Raw genomic sequence first — 23,159 nt, forward strand, 5'->3', positions numbered from 1 at the left:
TGACGCAACTAGCTGGTCCACCTTAAAAGTGGGCGGGCTCAAGCGTTCTGGCCAATCAGCGGTCGTCTTTGCATTTAAATAGCCCTGCGTGTCAATCATGTTTTCCTCCCCCCAGTCAACCTCCCCTCTCAATCCCAACTACATCTCTCAATCGCCATATTGGGTCTGAGAAGGTTTGTCTGCAGTTTCTCTCACTACGGGACGAAATTGACAGAGCGGCTTCACATCCTGTGCACTTTGTTTTGATGACCGGCGGAGACCACCTTCGGCTTCACGACACCGCGGCCGTTACCGTCTCCGGCTCGACGTATGCATGGCATAAGTCGTTTTGCGCTTGTTTTGGATCTTTCTCCGCGACGAGGAGATACCCGTTGTTTTTGAGCGCTGTGTTTTTCTCGTGAAAACTGGACGCTCCCGGCTCTGTGAAAAATCGCGTCTGTCTCGGGTGGAAAATGTCAGATGTTCGACTTTCAAACGGGAGCCCGACGCTGGAGCGGACGGACCCCCGGTTGTCGGAGCACCCGAAGCCGTCAGCCTGCAGGAGTCTGTTCGGCTCGGTAGATCACGAAGAGTTAAAGAGGGATTTAAAGGGACATTTGCGGGAGCTGGAAGAGGCTGCCTCCGCCAAGTGGGGCTTCGACTTCGCCAATCACACGCCGCTGGCCAACGGCAGGCTCGAATGGGAACAAGTGGATTGCAGAGGCGTCCCGGATTTCTACAACCGGCAGCCGCGGAGGGAGAAAGGCGTCTGCTCCGCTGGGAATAACAATGTGGATCTAAATGGGAATCATAACTATGTTGTGGTGGCTCCGAGCGAAGACACGGGCAGGTCTGACGGGCCGATGGAGTGCACGGAGCAGTGCACCGGGATGAGGAAAAGACCTGCATGCCACGGTACTAGATTTACTACAAAATGAGCTGTTTCCACCCGAACGGGGCTCAGTGCGACACATGAATGGATCACTGAAGAGCAGCGAGAGTCATTTTTTAATAAGCTCTAAATTCTATTTTATTTTTTTTAAAGAGGAGGAAATACACAGCAGTGCAGTTAAATGGGATCTATTTGTTCTTTACTATTGTTTTTTTGTTTTTTTTATATTAATGGGTATCTTTGCTTTTGCAGACCCCTCGGCCCAAAACAAGAGGTCACACACCAGCTCAGAGGAGGTCAGCTGTCCGAGCCGGAGCCACTCTGCAGAACACACACCCAGAAAGCCCAGTCCCAAGAGGCAAACGTGAGGACGAGAAACGGTAAGAAGCTGGACTTGGTGCAACTTTAAATGTGTTTTTTTTATTATTATCTTTTATATTATTTTTTATTTTTTTCCTCCTGCATGGCCTTGTTAGTAGCCTCACATTAGAAAATCCAGTCTACTCCCTTTCCCAGCTGTTCTATTCCTCGGAAGGAAACTTGACAAAATTTATACTTTAAGATCTACTTGTTTCACAGCCTGATAACGATTAAAATTTCAAATACTTTCACGCTTACTGTAGGAGCCCTTCAAATGTGCTGTCAGGCTGATTCATTCATTTATTACTAATAAGAGGAGAACGCAGTGAGAAAGTTCACTACAGCTTTCGGTTACATTTTTTTTTAAAACTCAGATCTCCGATGATCGATACAGCAGGAGGTAGAAGGAAAAAGAAAAACAACCGCAGAAAAACGTGGCTGCGCATTTTGCACCTTTTTTTTCTTACTCCAGGCTGCCACGGCGAGCTGAACTGTAAACAACAAGTGCTGAACAACAGTGTAGTAGTAACACGTCAGCAGCCACTGCCCTCAGCACGGAGCAGAGCAGGGACGGGAAGGGGCTGGTCTCTGTGTGTGTGTGTGTGTGTGTGTGAGAGAGAGAGAGAGAGCTGCACACACACACACTAATGTTACAACACACACATCTGTCCCTGCAGAGTGTGTTCAGAGGAAATCAAGTGTGCTTGTTGGCCACGGTGAAAGGGGAGCAAGGCATGAAATCTGCATTGCCTAGCAGGTTGTGAACTGTCAGGGCTGCAGAAGAGAATCAACCAAATCATCTCTTTTTCTCTACTTTTTTTTTTTTTAATTAGTTGAAGGGGTGGTTAACAGTTTTAGTGCACTGAAGTTTGCCCAACAGATGGCGTTTTTGACGAGGGAAAAAACAGTTTCTAGTTGTCTGCAAAACATTTGTTCTCAGAATTGCTTCTTTTTTCTTGTTTTTGGCTCTTAGAAAAATAGTTGAGTGTAAAATTTAAGATGGCGATGCTATTTTTGCACCCATACAACACACTCTTGCATCTGTGCTGAGTTATTTGTGTAGCTGAAGAACAAAAAGAGCTGTAGCAGTGCCCCCCCCCCCCCCCCTTTTCCTCTACTATATTTCTGGTTGTCTTTTTCATCAGAAGGCGAGTTGAAATAATCTGTGCACCAAAACTGAGTCATTTTTTGCAGAAATTGTTGCACAATGCTCTGTCAGAGTGGAATTTACCATGCATTCTCATATGTATTTTTCTTTCTTTCATCTGATTTGTCCCACAGAGCTGAAGATGCATTTCTCGCTTTTTTTTATATTTTATTTTTTTTTACATGGGAAACCTCAGTGTTGGCCGATATTTTTTTTTTTCTTTTTTTTTTTTTTTTTTGGAAGAGGATCTACGCAGCATCGGAAACATATCAACTCTCCTGAAGACGGGGGAGGACGCTGTTGAAGCACTGAATAGAAACACTAAAATTGTGGCACTCAATTAAAAGTTACTGCCTCTAAAAGCAGTCGATGTAGCAGTGTGCAATTAGGTTTGATTTCCTTTTTTGCTCCTTTTTTTAACTACCTGTGTGTAAATAAATATATAAATATATATATATTTCTATATATATATATATAATATTTCTCTCCATATGTAGCACATAAGAAAACATTATGATTTAGAAACAAATCCTTTATGTATAAAGGTGTGAATTTTGATTTGACTTGAAGAATTGCAGTGTAGTTTGATACATGTTTCCAAAATGCTGTTCTGTTTGTTATATCTATATATTTTTTTTCTCGAAAGGCAGTGTGATATTGTCACAGACCCGCATTGCTACAATTAAAACAAAAATCATGGCTTCTTTACAGTTTCTTAACAGTGCGTCTTCACTCCGTCATCTTCCTATCTCAGCAGTGAAGAACGGTACAAATGTAGCTCCCCTCTTGTATTTAAATTTTTTCTTCCTTCCTCTGGTCACTGCAGTGTCACCAAGTTCACCTGTGACATCTAGTTCACGCAAAATCAATACAGGAAGAAATGCTATATTTCTGTGAGGGCTTTCTTTCAAAATCAGCCGGTATTTATTGTGTAATTGAGGTGCTTTTAGCATCAGTTGAATCCTGGAATATAATCTTTTTTTCCCCCCCTGTCTTTCTCTCTTATGTTCTCTTGCACACCTCAGCCACATTGTAATGGTGTTTGATTCCCCCCCCCCCCTTTGGAGTTGTGAGGTACTCAGATATTGAAGGACAAAGACCGTACAAACTGCACAGGTTGTGTTCTCCTTGACTGTATTTGTTTCATGAGCCTTATTGCTCTTCAGAGAGGAGGCTTTCTGAGAAGGGTTGAATGTCCTACAATACCAAATACATGGTTGCTTCAATACGTTTGCCAGCACTGCCTGTGCTCCTTAATTGACTTCACATTGTGTTACTTTGTGATATCCTAGACGTTTGTACTCTTTCTCCTTTTTTTTTTTTCCATCAATGTTGTTAGCCTGCTGAGGATGCAACTGTGAGCATCTAAAAGCTCCTCTTTATTTGCCTGAAGTGTGGTTTATATTCAAAGAGCCCAGGGTGCACCTGGATGGAGACAGAAAACAGCTCGTCTCAGAAATGCAGTCACCATGCCTGTGTATTTGTGTAAATCTTTGCAATGTATATAATTTTGTAAAAACACTGAGAAATTATACTAACTTATTTATGTCAAACTTTTTTTTTAATGTAGAATAAAAAAATGGGTTTTTGATTACGGTTATCCAAAGTGGCATTTACTTTATTATAATTGTTTTATTTTGTAAAGGCATATTTTTGGTAGTTTTTTTTTTTTCTTATCAATAAGGTTGCAAACTGAGCCTGATAAAATATTTGATGTGCATTTTGTAATGTGTGGTTATAAAATGTGTTGCAATCAATTAAAAGAGAAAATTAAATCTATCTGACTTGTGCTTGCTCTTTACACCTGGTGTAAATTCACAACACACACACACACACACACACACACACACACACACACACTTGGTTTATATGTTAAAACTCAACAAACGCTTTGGGCATTTTAATATGTGATTTTCTGCAATTATTGAAATCCAAAACACACTTGGAAGTGCAAAGTGTTTGCAGCAGCTGTGTGTATGGAGACACCGCGGTACAACACAGTGACACTCCCTATATGAATCCAGCAGGCTGATGATTGACACGCTGATCATCCAATCAAAAAGAGAGTGGGGAAAGCAGACCACTTGCTGCAGCCAGTAACATTCAGTAACTTATCATGGGAATGGCTTTCATGGAAAAATGTAAGAGCTCAGAAAATGATCCTAAAGTAGAAGGTTAAAAACTGTAACTTACATGTTTTTGTTTTTTTTTAAGTTACTTTACCGGCCTGACTAGCATTTCTATTTGTGTGAGTGTGTGTGTGTGTGTGTTTTTCGGTGGTGGAGTGTGTGAGAGAAAGAGCTGTGTTTTCACTTCTGTGTGGTGTGTGAGTGTGTTCTAAAATGATCTAAAATTAGTTTCTGCCATTGGTAGTTTTTCTGGCAATTTTTAAAGTAATTTCTTTTAAAAAAGTGGAGAATGTTGTATGCTTAGTGGTGAAACTACAAGATGTGTAGGAAGTGTATTTTTGAACAAATTTCAATATATAATAGTTATTTATCATTTAAATAAATACATATATTTTATATTCTAATTTTAAATGCATGATGAATAAATGCGCATAATTATTGATTTTGTTCTAATATTCACTGATGGGATTGGAGGGGATGTTAGCTAAAATCATAATATGAAAAGATTAAGGATTTGGGTTTGGTTTGGTGACTTTATACACAATTACAGTAATTAAATAACATACAGTAATTTCTTTTGTGACATAAAACAAGTGAAGCTCGATAATAAAAACAATAAATAATTATATAATTTAAACACACATTCCCACTGGAATGCTAGTCACCACTACAACCTATAGCCAAGATGGTGCATTTCTGTATAGACACTTACACCCAGTGTTTTATAGATTTAATAAAAAACAGCACATTTGTGATTTATGAATTAAGGGCACAAATGACATCTGGGTCAATGCAGTTGCAGAATCTTGCTGACACTTCTCAGAAACAGAAAAAAAATGTAAATAATAAAACCATGGCTTGGTGATCAATTTACTCCTTAGAAGCAAATCACAGTTTAGGGTTTAATGGAACCTGCAGAATTTTGTTGTAATTTTTACTTTCCTTCACATCCAGCTTTTTTTTTTTTCCTGGTCATTTTTGGGTGATGCATGTGAACAGCAGAGCCTTAATCCGTGTTGCGCTGCTGTTTGACCTGTGGTAACTTTACTACACGTGTCTCAGTCGCTGTCACGCTGCATCTTCTGCTGTAAAACCCAAATTAATGCTTTCACCACGCAGAATTTCCCTGCTTCCTCCTCGCGCCACCAACACAGGAAGACACCTGCAGCAGCGTTTTTAAAGCTGGATGGGTGGGGGTGGTTTATATACGTGTGTGTGTGTGTGTGTGTGTGTGTGTGTGTGTGTGTGTGTGTGTGTGTGTGTGTGTGTGTGTGTGTGTGTGTGTGTGTGTGTGTGTGTGTGTGTGTGTGTGTGTGTGTGTGTGTCAGGGGTGGGTCCGGTCCTGAAGTGTGCAGGTGGGTAACCTCAGCTGAGTCGTCCACCCCCACTCTGAGCCCGGTCCATTGTCCCAGTGTGTGGGCCTTTGTGTGGAGGGCCATTGTGAGGGGCCGAGGCTGGCCACTGTTGTGTCTGGGGCTTCTCTGCTCAGACAAAGGGCCCGTCTACGAGCCTCCACCCTGCCCAAACAGCAGACTGACTGACTGACTGACTGACTGACTGACTGACTAAATGGCTGACTGGGCATCTGTTTGGTTGACTGATTGACTGGAGTAGAACAGGAAGAAATGTGACTGACTACTGTCACACACTTTGCATAAGGAGCTTTTAATAGTCCAGCAGATTGTTTGTCCCAGTCATAAAAATTAATTTGCAACTTTGCTTTTAAAATATGCATCCTCTGCTGTTTAAACACTGCAATACATGAGGATTTCACACATTTAACCCTTCTTCATAGTGGGTTCTTAAATAAATTTTCCACATCAAGAATGGAAGTATTAAAAAAAATCTGTTTTTTTAATGCACTAGTTACGGCAAAGCTAACTTAAGTTTGACAGGTGTGCTTCAAATATTTCAGAATGAGCATTTTCATCTTGCATTCATGATTAAAATGTTATCAGAAGCCCTGAAGCAGCTTCAGTTAATCATTTTAAATGGAAAACAAATTGAAAACTCACCAGGCGCCATCCCGACACAAGCAAGGAAAGACTGCAGCATTTGCAGGTTTCTTGAATCTCTAAACGTAGCAGCAGATGCAATATTATATTATAACTTATGCATGCCAATCTTATTTGATGCTATTTCTGAGATACTGTGTTATATTTAGGTTATTCAGACGGCAATTACAATTTGAAGGGGCGATGTACTTTCTTTGAACATCTGTGTATAGAATAGTTGTAATGACTTTATGACAACTACAGTGATTTTTATTTTGCAGTGTTTAGGATTTTTGAGAAAATATCTAAATTGAGTAGCAAAGTACTGCAGGTTGCACAAAGAACTGACAAAAAAATCTAAAATGTTAAAATTTAAAATATGACAAAAAAGAAAGATTATTTTTTACTGTTATTAGAAAAAACTATTACTTGCATCTATAATTGCTGATGCTTCTGTGTGTAAAGGGCGATCCCTTTACAGCTGCCTTTAAATAAACAATATATTCTATACACTCAGAACATTTACACCAATGAGTCAAGGCAACAACCTGTTATTACACAAGTGCAACAGGATGTTTTCTTATTTCTCCAGGCAATGGAAAGTACAATTCCACCCTGCTGAAGCAATAATTACACACACTTACACAACTTTACGTTGTTTGTGAAAGTCTGACAAATGTCTTTATGAATTAAGTATGTTTATATATTCTAAAACTGCTTGGGTAACCTTGTGCAACGTATTTCTGTTCTATTCTAGCGGATAATGCTTCATCACTCCGTGCTGATTCTCTTGAAGTGGCTTCTCAGAGTAATTGCTGAACAACTCTTTTATAGTTTCACAATGCAAAGCCTGCCTTCCTAAACTGAACTGTTTATCTAAAAAGTACACCGAAAACGAGCACAGATAACCGGGACACTTATTCAGGAGGTCAGTGATGCAACAGAACGTCTCCTTGCATAAGAAACACCTTTTCTGTTAGAGCAGGAATGTCCCTGAAAGCATTCCTGTAACACTCCATCACAGTCACCCGAACAAAACCACAGTGGACTCGAGGAAATTCCAGTAAGCCGGTCAATCAAAGATGTGGAAGGCATCGTGGGCCTATTCCTCTCTGTGACATCTTGCATGTGCCAAGAATTCACACTTCCTTGCTATATCAACAGAAACAGGTTATCTTTTCCTGTTAACCACCCCAGCACTTAATATAAAGCCACAAGTTCCTCCCCATGTTTCCTGCCCCAGCCACAACCCACGTCATCAAGCTATTCCCCTGGCACCTTCGGCTGTGAATGAGGGGAAAGCAAGAGCCCACAAACAAACATCTTACATCCCTTTCTGTATGTCTTTTACCCTCTGTTTCTTTGCTGCACCTCTTAGCAGGCTGTGAGCAGGCTAAATTGCATCCGAATTACTAAATTCTTTTTTTTTTTTTTTTTTCCATTTCTCTGAGCGGTTGTTTTAGCTTGCCTGGAATGCCCCGAGTGGGTGGGGTTTGGATGTCTTTTTGGACAGCTCAATTGGATTCGGCGAGCCAGGCAGGCTGTATCAATACAGGAAAAGTATTTCATTGAACAGCAGATGCACTGACATCACTTTGGTTCCTCAAATGCTACAGTGTGATGTGCGGAGTGTGTGAGACCGAGAGTCGGTCGGCGGATGAGTGACAGGCAGGGTGCAGAGGTTAGGAGGTTAGAGATGCTGCAGAGCATTGAATGACAGATGTGCAGATGTGCATCTGCGAGGGAAAGCGAGGCGGGGGAGTCGGGGTAATGCTCATTAAAGCAGCACACCTGCAGCCTATCAAAGAGCCTTTATCTTTTATCAATCCAAATCTGCTGAAGCACGCAGCGGGGGACGTGCAGAACAAGCAGGCTGCACTGCACGATCACTCAGACTCATTCTGTCTTTATCTCTCTCTCCCTGTCTCTCTCTCCTGACCAGTGGATGGTACCTGGCCCAGTAATCCTGTCAGGAATGCCCAGGGATGCGCTTAGATGCATTTGGCTGAGAAACAGAGGCAGAGCTTCCAGCTGAAACATCTGTGGAGAGCAGATAGACAGATTCTTTTTTTAATCTTGGCGAGGCCTTTCTTGTTGTTAATTTCACTTGATACCCTCTTTTATTAAATGTCATAAATCAATAAATAATTATTTAGCCAACAGAAGTGAGTTGCGCTGCATTACGTAGTTCTAAAGCAAAAGCTGCCAAACTATTTCTGACCTTATTTAAATACAGTTGTTTCAACTTCATCTGAACCTCGGAAAAAACTGCTCTGGTGCAAAGGTCCTCACAAACGTAATAACTTAGAAAAGGTTTGAAATCATTTATTTTGTAGGTATATTAAAAAGCTTAATCTACTACTATTTGCAAGTGAAGTGTGTTTGAATTAGAATTTTTCAGATTTCTTGTTCTACACATGCTGTTGTGTGCAAAAAGAAAACTCCTGAAAAAAGGTCTTAAACCTGTCAAGTTAAATCAATAAATGACAAATCGGTAAATAATAAATTAGAGCTGCAAGTAGTGGCATTATTTCTTATTATAGAATAGGATGTTGAAAGGTCTTCAATTTACAGTGATATAAAATTGTCATCACCTTTTTAAGATGGAAACAGCAAATGTTGTTTATACATAATATTTAAAAGTTATTTTATTATTTTTATTATTGATTCATTTGATTAATTGGACAGTATTTTTTTTCTTTAAAAGAAATAATTACACAAACAAACGTGTGAGTAAAGGAACAGTGAAGTGTAAGAAGATTGTTTGTTGTGTGTGTGTGTGTGTGTGTGTGTGTGTGTGTGTGTGTGTGTGTGTGTGTGTGTGTGTGTGTGTGTGTGTGTGTGTGTGTGTGACTACAGTGGCAAATAGTTTGTTGTGGTGGAGACTCACTCAGTGTCAAGTTGTACCTTCATATCCCCACAAATTCATTTTAACTGATGTTGTATGATGAAATTTGAATTTGCTCTAAATAATTCCTAACAGGGTCAGTGCTCTAGAAGAACCTGATGTGTGTCCATTAACTGTGTGAACCAGCAGAAGAGCTTTTCTGCACAGAAGATGATGACAGCATGGGTGTGTTAGGACGTAATGTGAATTTGACGTGACGCAAAATATTTCCATATGATGCAACTTTGTGAAACATTCGCAGAAGTATATGTGGCAATAATTCCAGTCAGTCAAAATACATCTTACAACACTGACCACAGTATACATCAAATTACATCCCATCCACCGAGCCGGCTGGCTGTAATGTCTACACCAATGACAAGGGAACACTGTCGGTTAAAATGACACAGAATGGAAAATTGTCTTCAGCGTTGTTTTGGATCAGAACCAGAAACGCATCAACTTTCCACTTTTCATGAGCAATGAAGCAGCCCACATTTCATGTGGATATACCCAGACGTCTTTCTAACTTTCTTTTTGGCTTCTTTTTTTTGTCCTGCTTCTGCTGCCCTCATCAGGAGGCTCGTGGGGCCTCTGCTCTGCACGGTCCTCAGTTCTGGTGTTGAAAAGATTCCTGCCATAAGAATGAGTGAACATGTTCTCCAACACAGGGCTTGATGAGAAAAGCAGACTCTTCACCATATGAAACCTACCTCTGCTTTTGGACAGCCGTGGATGTGGTCCATTGGCTTCCCAAAATTCAATTTTTCACTCTGTTTTCAATTTTCACTCACTGCAGATTGTGGTGGGGCTGTTTGAGGGGGTTTCAGCTACCTCGCTGTGCAAATTTAACACAGGAGACAGGTCTAGAATAGATATTTATATACTTGCCTGCTTTACATAAATAGAGATAATTACAGATTCAGTCAATTAAAAAGAAAAAAAAAACAACTGTAATGTCAAATGGACTAGAGGCTGTTCAGGATCTGATGGTGTTCGAGGGTTAGATGTCTGTGTCTGCTGTCAGGATTTCTGAGAATTTACATTGTGTGTAATAAGAAGTGTGTAATAGCGAAACCATATTACACAGAACTGCATGACAAGTTTTTCAAGTAATCCGTGTGTTCATGGTGTGTTTTCACTTCCCTTTTCTGCTTAAAAATACTTTACAGAATCTAAACATATCACAAGAGTTGCGTTCAAAGCTCATACAGGATATCACTTCTGTGTTGTTTCACAGTAACAGTCCCCCCCTTTCTGTCTTACAGTAGCTCCGTGGTGCAGCTGTCCACCATGCCTAACATTCTGCCTCGGCTGGCCAAACCCCATCGCACCACTGAAGTCCTTCCAGTTTCTGGCCAGGAATTCTCTCCCTGTCTGGGGGAAAAGTCCCCAATAACATGACCTATATAGGCAGCCCCCAGCTGGGCTTTCTTTTCCTCCCTTTCCACACCTCGTGCCCCCTCCGTCAAAGTGTGCCCGGACCTCTGCTCAAATCTGCAGCAGCCGTAACAACACATTAGCAGCAGTCACACTTACCATAGCCAGCCCTGGGTGGGGTTTCTATAGCTGGCTGGGCCCAGGATGTGAAACTGAGCAGCTCAGACGGATCTTTGGATCTGAACAGGACCGGTTTGTGCTGTTCTTGGCTGCGGAGCTTTCCTCTGGTCACGGCGAGGGGCGGGGCCCGGTCAGCCACAGACATATGGCTGAGGGAAATCTCCTAAGGCCAGAGGTCACAGGGGGTCGATCTAACCTCTTGACCTTTGCTTGATTTATTATCCCATGGGGTGATGTTGCCCTGCTCGGACCAAACAGAGAAAGGGTCAAAGGGCGTACTGTATCTGTTGCGGTTGTGAAAGACTGCATTGGAAAGGCTTTCTGAGATGAGGATAAAGGGATGGAGAGGAGCCTGCAAACAGAGCTCAGTTTCTGTGGAACCATTTAGGACAAGGAGCTTTACCACTTCTGTATTTCCCACAAGGAAACCAAGGGAACCACGTCAATACCTAAGTAAAAAGAGGGATTAACAGTGATTTTGACATGTAAGATGTGCCGTTAGGTGCAACATGAAGCAGCATCTCACCTTGGCAGACGTGTGTTGAAAGTGCTTCACACCATAATCATAAAAATGATGGGAATTCTTTTTTCGTTAGCCAAGAAAAATTCTGTAACATAAATTGAATGTTTTTCTTCCAAGCAGCTCCTTTTCAGTTCCTGTATGAGCCGGGACTTTTATTGGTAGCACATTAATACTTTACTCTGATGGGATCACAGGTGTGTGTGTGTGTGTGTGTGTGTGTGTGTGTGTGTGTGTGTGTGTGTGTACTGGGTGTTTTTTGACAGTTTGACCGACCCAATCAGAACAAACTGCAGCAGTCTATTTCATACCCAAAGACCAAAAATGGGAATGTCAAATATTCTATGGTGAGGAGAGGTGGGGGAGGGCAGGGAGCTCCAACAACTGTCCTCTAGGCAACTGCTGGCCTCAGTTATTTAGGGACAACTCCTGACAGAGTGGCTGGCATCAGCTGCTGCTGACATTGTTTTTTGTCACAATCCTGGAAGATACAGCACAAACACACATGCACATGCACACACACCTGTTGACACATATCTGCTTTCATTTAGCAGTGCTGGGTCTCTACATGCCTGGGCCTCTAGACAGGTGGCCTCCAAGCATCCCCATGGTGGGCAGGCACAGCCGCACGGCCTGACAGCTACCACCCACTCGCCAGCCGCTGCCTCTCAGCTGAGTCTGTTGGACTGTTTTTGTTGTTTTTTTTTCAGCAACAATAAATATGGGGAAGGAGACACGTGACAAACACGGGTCATCAGAGGTGGATGCTTTGAGCCATAGGCTGCTTGGATTAGAGGATACTTAAGCCTAACAGTTGTCCAGCTTGTGAAGAAATGTTTTATTACTAGTAATTGATATTTATTAACACCACTATGCAATGAATTTAAATATCCCTCATATGGGCTGCTGAAAGACTGAAAATCTCAACAGAGTTCAGGGGACCCCAGAGTTTGATGATTTTTCTCTGCGGGTTCATCACAACAAATGACCCAGATTATGCAGACATTTGATCCAATATTATACCATCAAAGCTCTGGATCACATTTAAAGGACCAGTGTGAAGGACTTTGGGGGCAACAAGCGATGATGGTGCACATTTCAACAAACACTCTTATCCCTCCATTTTCAAGGATGTGAGAGAACTTTAACCTCGCATGCCAGCTGGGATTCTTGAAACTTGCGAGATCACGAGTCAATTTATCTTTCCAGGCTTCAAGCTATGCACTTGTAGTGCATCCACAGCTGGTTGGACCAATCAGGAGCCTATGAGATATTACTGGCAGCTACTGGTGAGTTTTAAGTGAGTTAGCCCATGATAGACAATGATGGACAGATGGTTCATCCAATCACCAGGCAGGCATTGCTTTTGAAAGCGCCTGCTCTTTCCAAACAGCTTCCAAGAATGACCTTTTACTGTGTGTAAAAAATACCCCCATCAGGCATGTCTGGGTAAGAGGACCTACAGCGGACATCAAAAAACAGTGCTTGGTTTGTCCCTCCTGACTTGCTGTAGAAACATAGCGGTGCAACACAATAGGTGCTTTAGAGGAGAACCTGCTTCTTACTGCAGCTTAACGGGCTCATTCTAAGCTATCAATGCACAGCAATTTGCAGTTCGAGGTGACTACACGAAATTATGAACACTATATTTAATTTACGCTAATAGATTGGACTCACCAGTTGGGGAAAATCACACCAAAGCTTGAGTGAAGACTGAGTAAGATATCTTAACATCTTTATGCAAATTTAGCCTTTTGCCAGGTGATTATTTTTTTTTATAATTTTACACGTAAGATGTCTAAGTACAAGAACAAAAGCCTGTTTTGTTTGATTTGTCATGTCAGGGTTGAACCAGCCTACTCTCAGCAGCCTGCTCTACTCTGAGTGTGGCTAAGGTGGCAGGAACAAAGGGCATGGATGATCGATAAAGCTCAGAGTCTAGCGTTTCATGATCTTGCTCGACTTCTTCCTCCGCACAGACGCCAGATTTCACTGTCCAGCATCTGTGACAGCGTGCTCCTTATATTCTGCTTTTAAATGCTTCCTCAGATCCCCTTTTAGGTTGCGCTCCTGTGTACTTCTGAGATCAAACTCTCTTTTGAAGTTGGAGTCTCTCTCTTCTCTGTCTAGTCTTGAGATGAAAGAGGAGCACGGGGCGACACAGAGCAGCCCCTGCAGATGGAGCTAGCCATGGGGTCTCTCTCTTTCTTCTTCTTCCCTCTCTCACCCTGCCAAAATCCCCTAGCAGTGATAGAAACCAAAGAAAGACAAAAGGCAGCAGAGCACTATGGCCCACGGTCCCTCTGGCTAATTGAAAATGGCTTTGCTCTCTTCTCCAGCTCACTTATGCTCCTGCTGTCCTCCTCCTGACTCTCCTCCTTCCCTCTTTTCCTCCCCTGCCTGTCCACCCTTCCCCCAGGACGACCCTCCCTCCTTCCTCTCCTCCCTCTCTAGCTCAGGACCGTGCTGATCTTGGGACATCCCCAGTATTTTTTGGCCTTTGAAGGCAAATATAATTGAGTGGTAATATGAGACGCATTCTCTTTTCCTCCGCATGCCTCACTCAATGGGTTATGGAATACTGAAGTTCAAAGTAGGCACAGTGAATGTGTTATTTTTTTCCTTTCTCTTCCTCCTTTGTGGCGATTGCAGTGGGAAAGGAATTTAGAGGAATGAGGAGCTGAGGAGATTTGATTTGGATGGAAACTCTGGCCCATACAGTACCTTGACCCCGCTCAGCTCGAGATTTGAACAAATGGCTTCAAAAAACTATCGGACAGGTTTCACCCTCCAACGAAAGCAAATTATGGAATAGATGAGCTGTTGATCAAATCTCTCCCATGCCAGAGCGTAATGAAATGGAGTTTTATTATTTACAGCAGAGCTACAGTGCAGAGGGTGTGTGTGAATACCATTTTACAATCATTTCGATCCATTTGAAAAATGGAAGCCTCACCGCGTTTCTCACCACCCCAACAAGCAAACGTGTTCCAGGTTGATCTTTTCACATTATAATAAATACAGTAAGTACAATAAGGCAGTGTTTCTATTTACAACTCTTATAAAACTGTACAGGAGAACAGACAGGCGGATATGTATCGAGGTCTGTCACAAAATCAGAGTGCTTTTATAATACAATCACTTTACTTAATAGAAGATAAATAATAGCTAACTTTCAACCACTGCAAAAATATGAAAATATATGTGAGGGCAGAGAAAAAGACTCTTCTCTTTCCGCTTCATCCCTCCTTTGTGTGTGCATCCTCTTTTTAGGAATGTGCATGCTATAATTATGGGAGGCCTTTCATACAATAGCTACATAGCTGACTTATTTCTTATTTCCTTCTTCTTACACGCCTCAGCACCCTCTCAGATACATACTACGAGTGTGGAAACAACGTGAAAAAGCTGCTCTCGGTGGTAGCCTGATATTTCCAAACCTTTCACACAGAATTAGTGTGCCTGTTCCTCAAAGCTCACTGTTTAAATTCTGCACATTTTCCAGTGTTTCTTTTCATTAGTCGCTCACAGTCGGTAATCTCCCCTTACCAGGAATTCAGCACTTAATTAGCTCAGGAGAGAAAAAATAATCAGAGCTTTAATGGGGCAAATTTATTTCAAATGGAACACAGCAGTCTAAGTGCCCTGACGAGGGTATGAGGAGATATTAAGCAGAGCCCTGGTGGTAGTGTGACTAGTGGTCCTGCTAAAAGAGTTTGAGATTGATAATGATATGAAAACTCCCAGTGAAAACCTCAAGAAAACAGGTCCTGTCACGGCAGTTTGGCTATTTTTATTAGCTCTAACCTCGCTGTAAATCAGCACCATCTTAGCCACCCAGCCAAGGCCAGACACATTTCTTTAGTTCCATTTCTTTTACTCCAGCCTTCCGGTCGCTAATGCAGGGCAAAGTCAACAGATAATCTAACCTTCCCTCCTCATGTTATTCGATCACTACTAACAAACACCCGCTGCAGCCTAAGTACAGTTAGGCTAGATGGATACGTGTCTATGGAAATAGCCCTGTTGTGTACTGGGTGGGTACATGGTGCCAAGATAATCAGAAGGATTTGAGGAATGCCTCTGCCATGGCTGACTTAGATTTTTTTTCCCAGTGTCTTTGGGGAACTTAGGTTCTTTGATTGCATTACGACTTCATTACGGGGTTAGTTAGCTTTGGAATAATATTTGGAGTGGAGGAATGCAGCTCAGTGACAGGCCACACATAAATTTACATCATAGAGAAGTGTGATTATGAGGCTAATATAGTGAAATAAATGACTGCAGGCGCAGACTGAGGGCCCGCAATACTAGCAGAGGGGTAAGCTACACTGAAGTAACGAAAAAGGACCCGTACGAGGCCTACAATCATCCAGAGGAAGAGGTTGCTCAGCCTGTTTTCTACACCCTCAATCCCACTCACAGTGGTTGTTTTGCCCTAATGTCTGAAATGAGTCAAGTGGACAATTAAAAGTTGTTCTCGTCTCAGGGGTCAAAGGTCAAAAACAAAATTTGGGATTGCAAAAGTAAGATAAGGAGGGGTTTCGGAAGACTGAGTCCCCTTTCTATTTGTAAGCTGCCCCACACATAGGAGGCTGTTTATATCAACTCCTGGTTCTTTAATTGTCCCAATGTGAAGGTCTCTGTGACATCAGGGCCCTTCGTCGATGCTGGCACCCATGCGTTTCTGGATGGTTACCCTACGGATGGAGGGTTTGGACTCTGGCTTGGGTGGGAACTGCTCCTTCAGGATCCGCAGGACTGAGTCCATTTTCTGGTCCATCTTATCGACCTGGAATTAACACAGTGACAAAAGACAAACAGGTTAGGTTAGCTGAATGCCTCTAGGATAAACACTTTTAACGTAAGTATAGTGTAGAGCTGCCTTATGCAACAAACAAAGAATGACTGAGTTTGTGCTTTTGTTCTTATCCATGTGCCTCTTTAATATAGTTGCCATCCCAATGACAGAGTAGTGTGAGATATAATGACACGCTAGTCTGCCAGTCGCCGTCTATGTGCTAAAGCCACTCATTACAAAAGCTGTTGAGCTACATGATCCCTCAGTGGGCCGACAGACACACACACATACAGGCCACTGCTGTTTACATGCTTTCCCAACTGTAAACACAGGTGTGTCACCCAACACAGACATCTCTGACAGGGCGCAGCCGGTCTAACCATAGTGTGAATACAGACACAGAAGTAAACAGACCACAGACTGCCTGGTGACATGCAAATGCAACAAGTATATGCATATGTACACACCCAGATGGAATGATGTACAGTACACACTCACAACCACAAAAAAAGAAGGTGCCACGCTCACTCCACATAGCCTTGGAACTTCAAAGGGATTTTCTATATCTTCACAGCCTTGGCCTTGACTTTACCTCTGTGCTTATCTAACTATCTGTCCAGAAGACACACATGCACAAGCTGACATCCTCCAATGGCTTTGAGTAACTGGGAAAAATGATAAAGATGGCGCTTCGTAAATCAAAGCCTAAACAGCAAAGCACATCAAAGAGCCATAACATCTCACGCACCAGGCAGAACAGACAGATTCTGACTCCCGTCTCTACCACACACTGATAGCAAACAACTCTGGCCCAAGTCCGGTATTTCTGGCAGAGCACATTTAGTTAACATCAATGGCATTTTCATAGGCTTAAGGGTATGGCCCTTCTCTCTCTCCATCTTTTACTGTGTGAGCCTGATGCCCTGGACATTTTTATAGCAGAGCGGGACATTTAGCAGCTATTATTGTTGTTGAAATATGAGCCATAATAGGAAGCATAAATCTCAAATATCAGAGTGGGTCACAGAAGAGAATGAAATCACAGCAAGGCACGCCAGCAATCATAATTTATAGACAACTGTGCTTTGTCAGAATGTCTGATAAATAGAGTCCAGACAAATAAATTAGTTTTGCCTGTTTTTGCCATTAAATATTTATTTCAAGGGTTCAGATGAGTCTCCAAACGTCTGTGTTTTAAAGTCACGCACACATCACAGATAGTGAACCTTAGGTCATTTGTAAACGCGGTGGCTGATCCAAGACTTGACAATGACATCGTTTTTCTCTTTAATTCTTTTAAATGCTGTTCTAAAACACTAAGTTTCTTATTTGCTCCGTATAATGGGGGGAAAATGATTTCATTTTGACCTTTTTCTGCTGAGGTTTGCTCAGATTTCGCCATCCACAGTACTTTCCTCTAAGATCGTACCATGACCTAAATAGTTGCGCTAAGTAGACGAAGCACGCGCTGGTCCCAGATGAAGCTTAGAGAATAATAGGGTATCATAAACATGTTGGGTAGTAATCTAAGGACTTATCAACATTCTCGTTGGGGCTTAAAATGGATCAGGAATTCCTCCTGCCGTGTGTCTGAAGGGAGCGGCCCAGGAGACCCACAGAGGGACAAGAAAAACAGAATGAGTCAGGCGTGTTGCAAACACATGAGGCTTATTTATCGCCACTGACTGTCTACATATGCTTTCTGGGGATAGATGTGGGTGAAAGATGCACCAGTGAGAGGGGGGAGATTGTGAAAGTGCATGTGTGTGAAAGCCTCGCTGGTTAGGGTTTGTGTTTTCAAGCGTAGATGAGGGTGAAAGAGATGGTGTGATAACAAATGAGACATATTTGATATTTACTTTTGTGCGTGAAATAGGGGAGCATAAATATGACAATGCAGAAACACATTAGTTATTAACACTTTGAGGCGATGACCTAACTCACAGGTCATTTCTGAGGCTGCAGTTTCTGTCTGTTATGCAAATTTCCTGTTATATGAGCCCTACAGTCGGTGTTAATACAGTGTTAGTGTACTTGTGACCACTGTTCCTCTTTGCTCGCACACCTTCTTCCTGTGTTTGACATGCAGCACTGTATGTTTTTATGATATGCGAGACTTTTCCTTTTGCTGTGCTGCATCAGCTTTCAGGGCTTACAACTGATCCTGAGGCAACACTTGCTGCTCTTTTATAGGCTGACCCGTTGCAAATAAAAAGGCCATTTTAGTTAAACATGGTTTACTTATTAGGTTGCCTTTGGAGTTTGCTGTATTTTACTTGAAGTTTCGACACGCTGACATTTACTATGACTGTGATCACCGCTGCTGTGTCATAAAAACACATGTGATCCAGTGACAGGTGATGCTCCAGCTGTCCCCGAACCTCCCTCTGACTGTGGACAACACATGGGACGGTCACAAACCTGACATTTTAGCAGCAGGGGTTTCCCTGAGCTCTGACAAGGTTCTTCTGACTATGGTCGAGCCAACCAAGATGTTTGGTGGTTTTAAATTGTCACTATATCAATGTTCAGTTTTTCATTTCAATCCTTGAAGCTAGTTCAGATAAATTCAGGTTGTGTGCGGCATCCTGTTCTTATTGTCTCCTTTTTCAAAGTTTAAAGTGAATCAAATGTGCAATTAATCTAACCCTTTTGTGTCTGCATTTCCTTAAACCCAGCCAGGACACTGTGTTACTCAAAACATAAATACAGAATTGCATTGGGGTCTACAATGGATTTATTTTGAAATCTATCACTTTAGTGTTTGATCTATAGTCTCACATAAATTTGCCCTAAAAGTTACTCTCAGAACTGTCTTTAAATGGCTTTTTTTGTTCAGCCAACATGCCAAAACTTATTTACAAAGTTATAAAACAAAGAAAAGCTGAAAATCCATACATTTAAGAAGCTGATAAAATATAAAATTGGTGCAGTTGCCTGGGGGAATAGAAAGGGATGTTAAATAAAAATTTGCCTCCTCAAGAATGCATTAAAACAACAACCCCATTATCATATGTTGGATCTTTGACCGGCACTTCATGTGCTTCCAGTCCTTGGAGCAACTCGTAGAGACATGAAGTATGAGAAGACAGTGGTGGGGAGGACATGGAGCTCCTGTTCACACAGGAACACCCTTCCTGAGCCACCTTCCTGCCGTCCCCTGGGACTGTCTGTCTGTCTGTTATCTGGTACAGTACAACAAACACAAGCAGACAAACAAACGTGTATGCAGAGCTCGCACTTACGCTCGCTCACTCATACTCACCTGCTTGTTACCTAGCAAACAGGCAAACAAGCAAACAAGGAGCGACATCCTTTTTCTAACATTAACTGGGGCCAAAGCCGTCATGTCAGCAGTCTGTCTGCCAAAATAAATTAAATGAATCATGTATGTCATGGTTTTAAATCCTGTTGCTCAGATTAGAACATGGCTTGTCCAATGTGATTACATTAAGTATGTAGACACAAACCAAGTTCATGATTAAGGTTAAACAAACAGGGACAATCACTTTTATTATTGCTGCAGGACACTAAAGCTGAAGCACAAAAAGTAAAAAAAAAAAAAAGGCAAAGCATGCAGTATGAATACAAGAACAGACTACAACACATGTCAGACATACATGACATCATATATCCAGAGGTAACATTTGTGTGCTTTAAAAAGCCCACTGGAGATTCTCAGGACAAATTCTGTGAGGCCAGGAATTGTTTGAAAGCATATAAGGTTATTTTTTTATTTGTTTCCAGAGATGTTCTTCAGGTCAGGCTGACTATTGTGAGATTTATATAAAATGATACACATGATATAGTAAGAATGACGTGCCTTCAACTTGAATTTCACATAGTGTAGGCAACATATGTCGAAGCTGTAATACTATAAGGTGTCAGAGAGTGAATACTGAACATGCACAGCCATATATCAAAATGTACTTTATATGCTTTTTTATGTCTTGAGACTGTTTCAGTTGAAATTTAAGAAGAGGTGTTTTACTGTTTCTCCATCGTGCAGAATAGTGCACACTGCCATCTGTTGGGGAGTTCTAAAGCCGAGAGAAAAGCTTCGAGCTGCTTTTGCTGCATTCTTTGAGCCGTGCCAAATTCTACCATCGCATGGTTACTGACAAACGGAGACATGACATGCAAGAGGAATATGAGGAATATGAAATACAGGCTGAAATAGATTGCAGTAGTGCACGGTAGCCTTGAATGACAATTAGGTGTTTTGAAATGGTCTGGCTCGTGCAGCAGAGAAAACAATGAGGATTTATAGATTGTAGAGTCTGACTGGATTACAGAGTAGACAGTCTGTCTTTGAATGCTTAACACAATGACACTGAATAAACGGGGGAACAAAAACACAGGAACTCATAAATAGAGACTCATCTTCCTCCCCCTCTTGTTCTCTCCCTCTCTCTCTCTCTTTGACAGTCACCTTGAGGATTATGGTGGATGATAAGGAGGGAACGGGAGTGAAAATAGAGAAATCACAAGGGGAGCAGAGGAGCCAAGAATGAAAGACTACCAGCTCCAGGAATGTCTTGGCATCTGCGTTTGTCCAAGCTGCGCTATTCAACAAAACAAGAATCCTGTCATTGAAATGCTCTCAGTAGCACGAGACAATAGATATGAGAGCTGGGACAGATAAGAGGGAAACAATTGCACAGGTCACCATCCTTGCATGCCGTAATGAATACGTAACGTGTTTTTCCCACTGCTGTGACCTCAAAAGGCCTGGCTGTTTAACCTGTGTAACACCAGTTTTGCAGCTTTGTTGTTCTTACCTTTGTTATGACTGAGTCTACTCGTATGGCAATAGCATGACTCGTGTAATGTTCATTCCAGTCGCAAAGGAAGTCGTTAATATCACCTGCGAGGCCGTTTGGACAACAATGCAAGGATTTGAAAGCTGTAGTGAACTGTCACATCACTGTCTAGTATTATTGTAAGTCATTAGAATATAGTAATCATTTGGATGTGTGATATGGAGCCATCTAAAGTCACACTGCTGCAGCTCACGTATGAAAAAGCTTTCCAAGTGTTGGAGCATCACTGATATAAGCAGCTAAACACTCAATATTATTCTAAAGATGGCCTGCAGAGTTGTTCTGTGAACAAATAAAATGTTTTCTCCCCAGAATAAATGATCTTTATCTCAAAGGCCTAACAAACCTTTCAAATTTATTTTGACCCTAAAAAATATGTCAGTCTGTTTAAGATTTTGGAACATGCACCGTTTATATCCGTGTTGCAGGCCTGCAGTCTTCTTCGTCCACGCTTTTGTTGGCACACTGCTGACTCCAATAAATTTAAGGAGTTGCACAAAGCTGTCAGCAGTAATGTGTATCACAGAATAAATGTGAATTCTTGGGAGCCAAACACAAAAAACAGTGACCTGCCGTTAACATTGCTCCCTGGCACCATTCGTGGTTCAAAAACTCAACCGGGCAAGTGTGGAGAAAGACATTTAACTAAGATGATTCATTTAAATTAATCATTTTTAATCATTTAAAGTTAGAGTCAAACTTAAAAAGAAAAATCTTTTGAACTCTTAGATGAAAATCACAGCAATTGTGACACAAAAGTGTAGAAAAGTCAAAATTTAATTGCTTTCAGTGATAGTAGCTCATTAAAGGCTAATATAAAGTTGATTACTCGATACAACTCTGTTGCAAACTGATATCCAACTGTGTTATCTTCAGACTGTCCTTCCCCACATTGTGCTTGAGGCCCATTGTTGAAGAACATATAACCAATATTCAGTCTCGTTATTCGGTCAAATAGGGAATATGGGTGAGTCATTTCAGAGATAAGAACCATCATCCACTCCTCAACTTGACGATGGCTTTAGCATCTTTCAACTAACTGATGTTGCTTTAATGCACTCTCACCACTTTAATCAACCCTGTTCCAGCAAAGCAGGCCGCTTTTTTCAGCAAAAAAAGCTCTGCTACAAAAAACTAGTGTACGCTTCCAGCCGACTCACAAATGGGAGCCGGGCAGGAGCTAAAAAGAAAGAGAATATCCGACTTACATTCTTCGAGTTGCTAGAAATGTGACTCCAAATGAATTGTAAAGTTGCAAATTTACTGCGTATCTACACACAGGGACCAAAGAGCCTTAAGTCAGACATGGATGACATTTTCTTTTGCCAGCTGCTGTCTCGAACAGCAGACAGCTTAATGTTTTGTTCAATGAAATGCCAACAGCAAGCAGTAAAATGAAAGTTAATCTAAATCAAATTGATTCTCACACATATCAAACATGGAGCAGAGTCTGAGCGGATTCTTCCTCTTTGGGTCTCGGTGTGTTCATTGCTCATAAATAATCCCAGCCCTGTTCCCATAAAAACCTGTGGTAGAAGAGCAAGCAACAGCATAGGGTCAGTTCAGGTGAATTTCTCAGCCTCTCTATAGATACCCTGCACAGCTCACCCAGACAGCCTGCCTGCTCTTTGTGTTTCACCTACACACGCACACACACACAAGATGCAGCGCAACACAATGGACAATGCAGAAAAAGGGTGTATACACTGGCCTTTTTGGTGGGCCAATAACAAGCTAGCATTACACAGAGGTCATCATTATCATCACTGTGACAGGGCCGCATGAATGGAGAATGGAAAATGGGGGGTGGGCATGGCAGAAAGAAAGTAAAGGAAGACAGGGAAATGAAAAAGGAGAGAAGAAAGGGAACATAAATTTGAATGGAGGAAAGAAAATGGACTCTAGTGGCATTAGTCATTAGGAATGGATTTGCTGCACACACAAATACAGACAATGGGCGCATATTTGTGAAAGAAGAGCAGCGCACTCGGCGAAAGTGACATTTAATTGTATGCCACAGCACATCACCTTTCCTTTGTAAAGAAAATTTATCGTAGACGTTTGCAA

At 41.8% G+C, this 23,159-nt stretch overlaps 2 protein-coding genes across 2 annotated transcripts in view; one reads left to right on the top strand and one right to left on the bottom strand.

The window, feature by feature from the left end:
• On the top strand, positions 1–4,157 carry cdkn1bb (cyclin-dependent kinase inhibitor 1Bb). Its single transcript, XM_022196593.2, has 3 exons — positions 1–894; positions 1,124–1,251; positions 2,513–4,157. Exons 1-2 carry the CDS (start codon positions 453–455, stop codon positions 1,237–1,239), a joined length of 558 nt encoding a protein of 185 aa, XP_022052285.2. The 5' UTR covers positions 1–452; the 3' UTR covers positions 1,240–1,251; positions 2,513–4,157.
• A 10,162-nt stretch (positions 4,158–14,319) lies between these two features.
• Positions 14,320–23,159, bottom strand: part of kcnq1.2 (potassium voltage-gated channel, KQT-like subfamily, member 1.2) — a 173,494-nt gene continuing 164,654 nt past the window's right edge. Inside the window, exon 18 of the mRNA XM_022196591.2 lies at positions 14,320–16,260. Coding sequence (XP_022052283.1) covers positions 16,120–16,260 — 141 coding nt within the window. The 3' untranslated portion in view covers positions 14,320–16,119. The remainder of the gene's footprint in view (positions 16,261–23,159) is intronic.

The sequence above is a fragment of the Acanthochromis polyacanthus genome, chromosome 8 (assembly GCF_021347895.1).
Source record: "Acanthochromis polyacanthus isolate Apoly-LR-REF ecotype Palm Island chromosome 8, KAUST_Apoly_ChrSc, whole genome shotgun sequence".
NCBI classification, from domain to species: domain Eukaryota; kingdom Metazoa; phylum Chordata; class Actinopteri; family Pomacentridae; genus Acanthochromis; species Acanthochromis polyacanthus.

Bases quoted from the DNA above. Each gene is read 5' to 3' on its own strand.
- cdkn1bb (XM_022196593.2), top strand. From the start codon at position 453: ATGTCAGATGTTCGACTTTCAAACGGGAGCCCGACGCTGGAGCGGACG. The intron at 895-1,123 runs GTACTAGATTTA...TTGCTTTTGCAG, and splicing joins GAAAAGACCTGCATGCCACG to ACCCCTCGGCCCAAAACAAG.